Source organism: Protopterus annectens, chromosome 3.part1 (assembly GCF_019279795.1).
Source record: "Protopterus annectens isolate FY-2018-M chromosome 3.part1, PAN1.0, whole genome shotgun sequence".
NCBI lineage: Eukaryota > Metazoa > Chordata > Ceratodontiformes > Protopteridae > Protopterus > Protopterus annectens.
The window spans coordinates 1583332266-1583344989 of record NC_056732.1 but is presented as its reverse complement, the minus strand read 5'-3'; the positions used below and the strand labels follow the sequence as shown (position 1 = coordinate 1583344989).

The window sequence follows — 12724 nt, the reverse complement described above, 5'->3', positions numbered from 1 at the left end:
AGGAGTCGGCCGACCGGCACTTGTAAACTGCTTTTGCTTCGGGCACGGCAAGAAAGAGTGAAGAAAATGGCGTCTGCTGCATCTTGTATACCCCTGGCGCACTGACCTCAGGGAAGAGGCGACAGCAACCGATGCCGGACCCTGACTTTGGAATTTAGGCCAACTGTGGGTAGCCTGCCAGCAGGATATAACCCAAGTGTAATGACTGCAACAGTGAATACACTCTAACATCTACATTTATGGTAGGTACACAACTGTACTTTATAGTAAGATTTTACACAACTGTTTTTTTTATTCCCATTTTTATGCCCCCAATTCACTTTTGCTGTTGAGAGGGAATTTTGGCGGAGGTCAACCATTAGCTTCACAGAATAAGGCCTTGTCAAGTAACAGTAAAGAAAAATTAGATCAGAAATTAGCTGTACATGAAGTGCTGTACATTTTACAACATATGCCTTTGAGGGGGGTGGCAGTGACCTTTGTAACTGCTAAATTGTGATGCCACTTGCAAGAGGTTGGATAGAGTTCCATGATTCATACTAGCAGTTGCATTGGTGAGAACCTAATGTAACTTCTCCTGTCTGCCTCCCATTATTTACTGCCCTTCATTTTACAGGTTGTACTGAACAGACACAAGGGAAGAGTAATGATACTCTTTGTGGAAACCGATGATGCAGAGCGAGCTGCGAGGGAGACGAAGAAAGGAAAGGTTGCTGGCAGGAAAGTTATGGTATGTCAAACTTTTATTAGTGGGAGTTTTTGTAGTAGTTTGTGCTAACAGTTTCTTATTGCCTAATTATAGGTTATATTTTATCTTGAAAATCTTATTGCACGTTTTGGTATTTTTAAATGTATGAAATGAAAAATAATTTGAAACTAAAGTTAAACCATACATGTAAATGACAGTAAGAAATGATTTTGTGATGTTTGAGATTTTAAATGAGGCACATCGATTGGTGAAGCTTTGTTTAAATGTGGTCTCAGTTTGATTAAGTTTAAGTTGAGAGGGACGAAGAATGTGTTCATTATCCCTAGTATTAGTAAATGTTTATAAGCTATTCCTCAGGGAGGCCTTTTCATTTTTATTGACAACCCGTCTCTAACTTGGAACCTAAATTTTATGTTAGAGAAGTTTATATTCTTTCTGCACCAGCTGTTAAAACAGGTCTGGGGTTTGGGTTTGTATTATGGAAAATATTTCTTGGTAATCATTTGCAGCAGAAGAGTTTCCAAAGCTTTATCTTAGTCTTCATCTGTATAATTTTCCATAAAGATGGGATTTCAGTGCACTCCATTCGAGATTTCATGCCGCAGATTGTGATGGAAACTAACCTTACAGTGGTCTAACCAAGGGAATTTCTTGCTATAAATGGCTCAGTGTTCGTCAGTTATAGATGTCCTTGTATTCCATTGTTGCAGTATTCTACATGTGGGTTTATCCTTCCTTCCAGTTCATCCGGCCAGGATTCTAAAGGTTTTCAGTCCCTCTAGGTGCATCAGACGTCTGACTTATCTACAGGAATTTGGACCATAAAAGTGACATCTGCACGCATCACCCCTCAGAACTTTTCAGCCACCAATCGTACGCCAGGTGCTTCTGCTACTCGCGGACATCGGATTAAGAAAATTCAGATACGTACCCCATTAGGGATCCTTTCAATCCTTCTGTTTTATATGTATAGTCTGTTCATGTCATCTGGAAAGGGCAAGTGTAATTGTGGCCGGCAGATTCCCCACAAAGACACCCACGAACAGTGCCTTTTTTTGTTTGGGTAAGGAACACGACCACACGAACTGCTCTATTTGTCAGACGTTTGTATTCCAGACCTTACTTTACTATTTGCAAGCTCTAAACCTTTACCTTGAGAACCAGTGGTTAAAGCAAATTGCGTTAGGGATAGAAGCCACGTCCGACATCCCGTCTGAACTGCCTAAAAAGTGTGCAAAGACCTTGCGGCCTAGTTCTGCTGCTGCTTCTGCTGCACCTCCACCGTCGGTACCACGGCCTGTGGTTGACATCGGCCTGGCTAAGGACTCTGCTTCCACCAGTTAGGATAAAGCGGGTACCCATGAGGAGACCTCACAATCCCGAGTGGACAGCACATCCATAGAGGTTTTACTGGTGTCTGCCTTTGACCTGGGGGGAGGGGGCACCAGCGCACACTGTGTGCCCGTCGGATTCCACCAAAGCCATCCCTACGTCTGACTCTGGCCTTCTCCTAGTCAGACGCCAGCTAGGCTTCTAAAGAAAAAACAGACAAAACATCTCTCTCCTCCAACTGAAAGCATGCCCGATTGGCAAGCCTTCAGCCAAAGTCAATTTAATGCCTTTATGGCCCTACATCCTGCTACTACAGGAAGCCCTAGCATTGCTCCTCCCCTCCTAAGCCCTAGACCTCAAGCTTCAGTTGCTGAAAGGAGGGTAGAAAAAGTGGAAAAGGAACACTGACTCCTCTGAAGATTCCGTCTCCTACTCCTCACAGATCTCCTCCCCCCTGGGATATGGATCACCATAAGAAGGCTCCATTGAGCTTGACTCCCCAGTGGAGGATTTAACTGTTGGGAAAACTGTCAGCAAAATGAAAGACCACTTTAAGTGGGAATCATCAGACATGACTGAAGTACAGAAGATGATGATCTTCGTATTTCACTGTTGCAGTCATCACATTTGGGTTATCCCTGCCAGTGTAACCCTCGGCCGGCCTGAATACCAGAAGCATAGTATTTCTGCGTCGGTTGCTGTCACTTCAGGACTGACGTCAGGACATCGGTAGTGTAAAGTAAGGCAGCCGACGCCGTTAAATCAGTCTTTCTTGTCGGGGAGTCAGAAGCAGTTCGCACAAGTGCCTGTCGGCCGCTACCTGAGTTTCGTCTACCGAATTGAAGCTGAAGTCTTCTAAAGCTAAGTACCCCATTGGGGATCCTTTTTTCTTGCACTAACCGATGTCAGAAAAAGTTAACAGTTGTCACCTGTGAAAAGCAAATACCACAATGAGACTTTTATTCTTTCTTCGTCACTTGTGTATGCTCAGACCACGACGTCCCCCGCTGTTGCTTCTGTGCTTTGTTCAACTCCAGAACTATCCATCGTCTGGCCCTTATTGTAGCTAGATATTTTCGCTTGCAATCCTCGATCTTCAATATGGCTTCAGTAAGCCATCCGACAGCAGATCTTCCAAAAAAACGTAGAGTTAAAGACAGAGACTGACAGCCCATGTCCAAACCTACCGACGACGCTCCAGGTAAGCTAGTCGTCAGTTCTGTGGTCCACAGTGAGGTGCTTTCGCAGCCCCTGATGCCCGCTTCTGTGAATTCACAGGCCGCTACCGAGACCCTTTTGGAGTCCAGTATGCCACAAAACTCTTTTTTGTCTAAGGATCCTCCGGTCTTCTCTATCTTGGATGGGTCTGGAGTCGCTGAGTAGGCCCCGTCTTACAAGGAAGTCCTTCACACTACTGATTCTCAACACAAACAAATGTCTTACTTAGCGACAACTGATGTTCTACGTGTTTCACTGTGTCAGTCATCATACTTGGGTTATCTGCCTGCAGGTAGCCCTCAGTCTGCCCGAATACCAGAGACTTGGTATTTCTGCATCCGTTGCTGTCGCTCCATGACTAAACAAGCAACCGACACCATTTCATCAGTGTTTCTTGCTGAGGAGCCTGAAGCAGAAGCAGTTTGCACGAGTGCCGGTCGTCCGCTACCTGAGTTTTCATTTCCAACTTGAATCATCCTGAAGTCTTCAAAGCTAAGTACCCCGTTGGGGATCCTGTTTTCTTGCTCTAACCGATGTCAGAGGAAGTTAACAATTGTTTCGCCTGTGAAAAAAAAATACCACACCGAGATTTCCATCCTTACTGCGCTACCTGTTTCGGCCCAGAACGCGGCATACCTCGCTGTCAGTTTTGTGCTTTGTTCAACACCCAAACTATTTGTCGTCAGCCCTTATTGTCGCTAAATACTTTTAATGTTCTTTGTATTTCACTGTTGCAGTCATCACATTTAGGTTATCTGCCTGCAGGTAGCCTTCAGCCGGCCTGAATACCAGAGTCTTGAGATTTCTGCATCTGATGCGGTAGTTTCTTCCATGATGTCAGGTCGTCAGGGGTATAAAACATGCAGCTGACGCCATTACACCAGTCTTTCTTGCCATGCGGTGCCTGAAGCAGAAGCAGTTTGCAAGTGTCGGTCGGCCGACTCCTGAAATTTTCGTTTTCGAGTTTCAGACCTGAAGTTTTCAAAAAGTAAATACCCTGTTGGGGATCCTTTTTTCTTGCTCTAACAGATGTCAGAAAAAAATATTTGTCTTGCCTGTGAAAAGCAAATCCATCATAGAGATTTTCATTCTTACTGTGTCACCTGTTTAGGCCCAGACCACAATGTTCCTCACTGTCGGTTTTGTGCCTTGTTCAACGCCTGTACTATTTGTCAGGCTATTTTTGCAGCTAAATACTTTCGTTATCGATCTCTGTACTCCAAAATGGCTTTAACTCATTAACCTCGAGTACCTTCTCATGGCGCCTGTGTGCTTAAACCTGAACGCGTCATGGGAAGATACAAATTTCAAGCCATTACCCCCGAATGCCTTCACCTTAATGTAAAACACGCTGAAATCGTAACTGAATGTGTAATTACCTTCTGTAGTTACGATTCAGCGTGTTTTTACTTTAAGTTAACATTAAAGGTTTTGTAGAAAATCGGGTTTGAAACTTAACAGTCAGTCTGATTCTTGCAGTCAGCGCCACCACTTACTTGCATAACACCTCCACCCCCAGACTAAATTTCTTTTGTTTTCTCTAAATAAAAAGAGGGTCCAGCAGCCGGTATTTTCTTTCTTTTTGCAAAGACTTGGAGATTTCACCTGCCACTGGATCCTCTCTTTTATTACTGGCATTCTAGGATTTCACGGATCGCAATACTAGCAGTTCCCGGTCAGCTTGGCTCTTTTTTTGCTTTCTTCTGGTAAGCTGTTATATTATTTTTACTTTTTCATCTGTTTTTCCCCCTTCCCATGCCTGGATGTCCTTTAAGTTCTGACGTAATCCAACATTTTTAGTAGTGCAGTAAAATACTTGCAGCAGTTGCAGAAGCATTCTGTGCCTATGGCTGCTGATGGTGGGTTGCAGTGGATAGTTTTACAAATAATGCTGTCAATCAAATGTCTGATTTGACTGTATTTACAGCTAAGCTTTTTCTGCTGTTTCTCTGCCTGTCCCTGTTCATTACTCTTTCAATCGGCACTCATCCCATTTTTAAACGTTATGTGCTCGTTATGTTGTGCGGTATATGTGGCGAGTTGTCCTGGTCAGGTCTTGAGTCCCCCCTTGTTAGTGTTGTCTACAGTGCACACACCTGCTTGTGTTGTGGGTGGCAGCTGTGCTACCTATCAGTGCTGCATGTACCAGGCACACACTGCCCCTGACACCTGCTGATAGGTTTGGGTTGTGGTTCCAAGACGTGCTGTGATGTACGTCTACAGCTTTTTGATTTGTAGTGTGTCTGTCACATCAGGTGTTCTATCCCGATACTGTGGGGTCCAATAGAACATGTGTTGATCAGAGGGTTCCGTGACGTGAGTATGTTATTTCAGCTGTCAGTTTTGAGCCAGTGCCTGCACAAGTTATACAAACTATGTGCATTTGTGTGAATTGTGACTCTAACCCGACTGCGGGTTTGTTTGTGGACTCAATCTCGTATGACACGAGTGGTTCTTCTCATACAAACTTTATATCCAACGGACTTAATGCTAACAGTCAAAATCAGAAGTAATTAAAAATAAATGTATATACACACCTGAGTGTTTTATAAGTGTGCAGTTCTTAAACTTAATTTTTGTCGCAAGGTAGCGTTGTTGCCTCACAGAAAGAGGTTCTCCTGTTCGATTCTTGGCTGGAGTTCCTTCTGTGTGGAGTCTGCATGTCCTCCCTGCGGTCGAGTGGCCAGGTTGAATGGGTGTACTTTCGCTGAAAGTTGGGAGTCGGGCTGGCAATTCGGCACCATAGAAATCGACTGCCAATCATTAGTGGCCCAGAGTTCCGCTGTGGCAACCCCTAACCGGGAAAAAGCCGAAAAGACAAACATTTACCCAGGTCATTTAGTACCAGAAAGGATAACCTGTTGACAGAAAGCAGGATCAATATTAAAATACAAATTAGGGAGTTAAATGTCTCTCTCTCTTATTACTGGAGTATTTTAATAAAGGTTATTAGAATCTTTTCTTTTTCATCTTGTTCTCTCTCGTGCTTCCGGAGAGATGTGGAGGCTGTGTGATCAGAACTGCGATTGAACTTAAAATATTCCATTTTACTGTCAGAGGACTGATACGATCAGATAGTCGGGACGGGGCGAAATTGTGATAGTTATTTGCTTGGATGCAGCCTTATTATTAAACTCATTGTGTGAATGAGGATAAATGTGTGTGTGGGGGGAGCGCAATCAAGCATGTGATGTTTGTACCAGATGGGATTTTATCAGCTCTGTGATGCCGTATTCCGTTATTTTCTCCTGGTGACTGTACATGTTTCTTGTTTTGTTCAGGGCAGTGTGTCTTAGAAATATTTGCTGCAGTTTCTGAGAAGAGCCAGCGATCCGTTGTTGGAAAAACTTAAATGCTTTGTGTTCTCAAATGAGACACGAATAAATCTGTACATCTGGAGCTTGCTCCTCTATTTGTGGTAGCGCACTGGTTATACAGACAAATCTCTGCATGTGCTCAAGTAACAGAAAAGGGGACATAAATAAAACAGAGCACCTCTCCAACTATTTCCAACTCAATCAGATGTTCTTAGTGTTTCACTGTTGCAGTCATTACATTTGGGTTATCTTGCTGGCAGGTTGCCCTCAGTCGGCCTGAATTCCAAAGTCTTGGGTACTGCGTGTGCTTATGTCCTTCAAGAATGCAACTGCAGTCCTGACATATGGGTTGTCCTGCCTCCTGCAGCCCTTCGGTCGGCCGGATTCCAAATTCTGGGTCCGGCGTCGGCTGATGTCGCCTCCTCCCCGACGTCAGAGCGGCTGGGGTATAAAAGCATCAGCCGATGCCATCTTCTTCAGTCTTTCTTGCCGCACGGTGCCCGAAGCAGAAGCAGTTCGCAAGTGCCGGTCGGCCAGCTCCTGTGTTTTCAGTTACCGAAGTCATCAAAAAGCTAAGTACCCCGTTGGGGAACCTTTTCTTGCCTCAGCCGATGTCAGATAAAACTGCAAAAGTTAATTACTGTTTGTCTTGTGGTAAACAAATACCTCATAAGGACTTCCATTCTTGCTGCCTTCCCTGCCTTGGCCCAGACCACGACGTCTCGGCCTGTGCTTGCTTCAATAAGTGCACACTCAGGCGCCGGGCAGAATTTGCTGAAGACTTTTTTGGAGAAAATTACTCCTATATCATGACGTCGGAACAACCGACGACACATATTTCCAAAAAACGGAAGGACCGGGACCGACATTCTCGGCCCGCTACTTCCACCGACACCACGCCAAAATCTACCGCGAGTGCATCGGTCTCTTCGGAGGCTGTAATTCAACCGCATCAGACCGACGACACCGCTTTACCGCACACTTCGGTCCCGGAGGCTATCCCGGTGCCGGTTGTTGATTTTCCTCTTGAAACCGAAGCCCAAGATTTGCCTGACACCATACCTTGATGGACAAAGTTACTCCAGCACGTGGGGCTGCTAGGCCTCCGGTGTCTGTCCATCAAGGCCTATACACGTGCTAAGGCTGCCAGCCAGGCTAAGTCTCACCCTCCTAAATATTTTAGCCTGGGTCCCACTTCTGATAAACAGATCATGACTTTAGCTGCAGATCTAATTTCTTTAATCAGAGGCTCTCAGTCTCATCCAGACAGAGGTTCTCAGCCGCCTACAGACAAAAGGCCTAGGGGTGAGCAGACAGATACTTTTTCCTCAAATGAAGCTTCTGGTGACTCAGGCCATTCTGATTCCCAGGAAGAATCCTTCCAGGCTTACGAGGATTCTGATGCTGATGAATCCATTCCCTCTGCCTCTCCTCCTGAGGATATTTCTTTCGGGGAAATTCTCCACTACATGAGAGAGCATTTTCAGTGGCAGGGCCAGGATTTCTCTGACTCCAGGAAAAGGCTTCGTACTTTCCTTAAGTTACCCCAGCACAGGCCTTTAGCCATTCCACCAGTGTTAGATGTATTGGATGATGTGTACTCAGACTCGAGTGCTTCTCCTGATTCTCTCCCTCCTGCTCCTGTCAAGCTAGACAGATATTACAGGGATGTCCTTCAAGGATGCATCTGCAGTCCTTACAAATGGGTTGTCCTGTCATCAGGCAGCCCTTCGGTCGGCCGGATTCCAAAGTCTGGGTCTGGCTTCGGCTGGTGTCGCACTTCACCCGACGTCATTGCGGCAGTTTTCGGGTATAAAGGCATCAGCCGACGCCATTTTCCTCAGTCTTTCTTGCCGTGGCACCGAAGCAGAAGCTGTTCGCAAGTGCCGGTCGGTCAGATCCAGAGATTACTACTACCGAATACTACTTCGAAGACTTCTATAAAGCTAAGTACCCCGTTGGGGACTCTTTCTTGCCTCAGCCGATGTCAGAGAAAGTTAATAACTGTTTATCTTGTGGGAAACAAATACCTCATAAGGATTTCCACTCCTATTGCATACATTGTTTAGGCTCAGACCACGACGTAGCAGCTTGTCTAGCCTGTGCTTCTTTTAACCGGCGGACGCTGAAACGTCGCTCGGACTTTGCTGAACAGATTTTCGGCTCTGATTTTGCCTACATTATGCCGTCGGATCCTCCGACTACACAAATAACTAAAAAACGCAAAGAAAAGGACCGACACTCGCGGTCCGCGGTTTCGGCTGAAACCACGGCCAAGCAATCCACGAGTGTCTCGGTTTCGGCCGAAACCGAGCAAGCGGTTCTTTCTTATAGGTTCATAGGTTCATACTAGGCTATCTGCCCAAGGGCATTTATAAGCCTAGCCCATAGTTATGTGGCTTTCGCCACCCCTTTAGTTTGAATAAAAACTATGCCTATCATTTTTCTGTGCCTCTGTCAAGCAGTGACACTGAAGTAATCCCTGGGGTATATCTGCGATCTCCCATCCATTGGTCAAGATTCCTCTTGAACAAGGCCAGCGAGGTGCTCTGCCTCACATGTACCGGGATTTTGTTCCACAGCATAGGGAGTCTCTGGGTGATGAATCTGTCCCTCCAGCACGTTCTATTTATAACCGTGTCAAGGTTTAAGTCTCCGCCCTTGTGGTTCTGAGGGATCTAGATTTTTGAGGTGAAGCATATTCATCAAATCTGGGTTTGACATGGCCTTATATGTCAGGCACAGGTCACCTCTGAGCAAGCGGTATGAGACTGAATAAAGCTGGAGTTCTTTCAGTCGGGCAGCATAAGACATATTTTTGAGACCCTTTATCCTTTTGGTGAGGAACTTTTGGGGCCTTTCAAGCTGCATCAGGTGTCTGGTCAGATACATTCGAGCGGGCATTGTATTCAATCATAGGTCTAATGAGTGATGAGTACAGGGGACGATGACCTCCCTTGATCTAGATGTGAATCCCTTCATGATCAGGTGGGCGATATAGAAGGTTTTCCTAACTACTTTAGCAACATGAGTGTCAAACGAAAGACTACTGTCAACTTGGGTCCCCAGATCCCTGATGACTTTTTCTGTGCTCAGTGGATTGTCACCTATATGGTAGCTAGGGGTAACCTTGTTTTTCCCGAAGGGTATGACTATGCATTTTTTGGCGTTTAACTTCAGGCCATGGCTCTGGCACCAGTTATCCGTTTCTGTGAGGCCCTTCTGGAGGATATCTGTCTCAGATGTGTTTTCGACTATGGCACCCAGTTTGCAGTCATCTGCAAACTTTGTCAGCCATAACCCTCCTGTGTTTGCTTGTACTTCAGAAAAGTAGATGCCGAACAAGAGTGGACCCAGGACTGAGCCCTGTGGGACACCACTTGTGACAGGCTTTGAGTCTGACATGGCTCCAGCAACTCTGACCCTGTGGGTTCTGTCGCTTAGCCAGTTTGCAACCCATCTTGTGATGTATGGGTTTACATTCAAGCTGATGAGTTTTTCGATGATACCTGAGTGGGGTATTGTGTCAAGGCCTTTGCCAGGTCGAGGTAGGCTGTATGGACTGCCTTTCCCTCATCAATGGCCTTGGTGACTGTCTCGAAAAGTCAACCAAGTTTAAGAGGCAGGATCTGCCTTTGACAAAGCCAAACTGGGTTGGATCCAAAGTCTGCAAGTTCCCTATGTCTTTATTTATGAGTTCCATTATGATCCTCTCCATGGCTTTGCAGATAAGGCTTGTCAAGCTAATGGGCGGTAATTTCCAGGGTCTGTGGAGGCACCGCCCTTATGAAGTGGGACCACAGTCGCCGTGCGCCACTCCTTGGGTAATATCCTGAGGTGAGGCTAAGATTAAACAGCTGTCCTAACTGTGGGTTTAATTCCTCGTTGAGTTCATGAAGCACACAGCCGGGGACACCATCCGTCCCATGGATGCTGTGTTTTTGCCTTAGTGAGGCAGTTCTCACCTGGGCGTTGGAGATGTTTGGGGGCTACAATCCTCTGGAATAGATCTCTCCTTTTGGGGAGGGAGAAGTTTGCACTGAACCTGTCAGCCAGTATGTTAGCAATGTGTGTAGGTTCAGTAATTTTCACATCATTTTGAACTAATTCTGAGCATATCTGGGAGTTTCCTCTAGGTTTCTAACATAGCTAAAGAAGGCCTTATGATTCTCTTTAGAGTCCTTGGCGATTTTTCTCTCAAAATTTGCCTTGGATGATTTTATGAGAGCTCTTAGTTTTTACTTATAATGATCAAAGGTGTCTTACCTTTCAAGGATTTTGCTCTATCTTGTAGTAGCTTCCTCCTTTTGTTGTAGAGCTTGTTTATGGCTGGGGTCCACCAGACTGGACGCTTGCCTTTGGTACAGAGAGTCTTAGTTTTGTTTGGGATTGCCTGATCCATGCAGTCCTGTAGGTGCTGGTAGAAGGCATTTGTAAGTGATTCAGCGGTTTGAGTAATGTTTACCACTGGCTCAGGGTCCTTAAAGGAGACCACACTAGTTTTTAGAAGTGTGAAATCGGCTTTTGAGAAGTTTTTCACTGTGGTCTTTTTTGTTTCAGGTGGGGCGGGATGAGGACCTCCAGCGAGATTAGTTTATGATCTGATCTCACCAGTGAGGGGTATACTTCGGTGTTGAACATTTTGATCCCATGTTCGTGATGATGAGATCAAGTATGTTTTCACCTCTTGTGGGATGGTGACTAGTTGTTCCATGGCATTTGAGTTTATGAACTCCAGGAATCTTTGGGTTAGAGTGTTCGGGCTTGAGTAGTGTTCCCAGTCTATATTAGGGTAGTTGAAGTCACCTAGTATGATGGTGTTTGGAGATACATTTATCCCTCCAATGTTTTCAGGAAGGCCATGTGAGGTTCCTGAGTTTGAGAGGGTGGCCTGTAACATGCTACAAATTGCAGAGCAGTCTTGCCTATGGTTAATTGCACCTGGATGGTCTCCGATGCATCGTCGTTGCCACCAACCTTGAGGTGTGGGTGTCCTTTATGAATATGGACACCCCCCCCTCCTTTCTTGGTGTTGTCCGGATTTTGGGGCGGAACGTATGATATGAGGTGAAACCTGTTAGTGCTGGGGTGCTCTCAGGAGCCTTGAACCAGGTTTCTGTCACAGCACAGACATCGATGTTCTCCATATTGAGAAGGGCCTCGAGTGCGTGCATCTTGAGATTGAGACTTCTGGCATTGAGCAGCATTACCCTTAGTTTTTTCCTTTTGGTGTTCTAGGGTGGTAGGTTTAGAATTTGAGCCTTGCCTAAAAAGGCACTATGGGGTGGCAAGAGCCTTTGCCAAAATCCGAAGCCCAGGGTGACAGGTGCAAGCCGTCCCTTGCGAGCAGCGTGGCTTGTCCAGCATGTCATCCCAGGCAGACAGACATTGGATCCCCTTTGAATGACACCAGAATTTAAACCAATTATTAAAGCTGATCATCTTATCACTGTATTGTGGCATCATTCTAGGTGAAGGTAGGATACTGCTCAAGGTCAGGGTCATACCTGCCTGGGCTACATAATCAGAGAGCTCCTCGACGTCCCTTTTCATGTAGTCCAAGGAGGTACGTCTCAGGTCGTTGACACCAGCGTGGACAATGACTGAGTCGTACTTGTACCTGCTGTTGAGAGACCTGAGTGCTTGCGTTATGTGGCGGATTCTAGCGCCCGACAGGCAGCTTACTGTGACCTTCTCCTTACTCAGTCTGGTGAGCGGGACGTCAGTGTGCCTGACTATGGAATCACCAATGACAAGTGTGTCTGGCATTTTGTTTGGCCTTAAGGGCTGTGACTGTTTGACACTCTGACTGTGTGGTCTATGTGTTGCATGTGTTGGGTCGTGAGGTGGTAGTTGTTTGGGTGTCTGCTTTGGCCTCTGCTGTTTTGGTAAATTTTTGACCAGAGCCTCAGTATGTCTTTGTGTGAGTATGTGTATGATTTGAAGTTGTGATGGTACCATGTGTGACTGGGTATGTATTGTGTGTGGTTGCCTTCTCCTCCTGTCTGGTCTTGCCAGTCCTATGTTGAGAGAGCTCAGCCTCCAGTTTGGCCGTATAGTTGCATCTCGCATGTATTTGTGTTTTGTGGGAGAAGGAGAGGATTGTTTGTGTACATGAGGCAATTGTAACATTGCCTCAATATTCCCA

The 12724-nt window shown here is 45.8% G+C and overlaps 1 protein-coding gene across 1 annotated transcript in view; it reads left to right on the top strand.

The window, feature by feature from the left end:
• Window positions 1-12724, top strand: part of LOC122797814 — a 2009088-nt gene that overhangs the window by 1110560 nt on the left and 885804 nt on the right. Inside the window, exon 12 of the mRNA XM_044066337.1 lies at window positions 617-730. Coding sequence (XP_043922272.1) covers window positions 617-730 — 114 coding nt within the window. The remainder of the gene's footprint in view (window positions 1-616; window positions 731-12724) is intronic.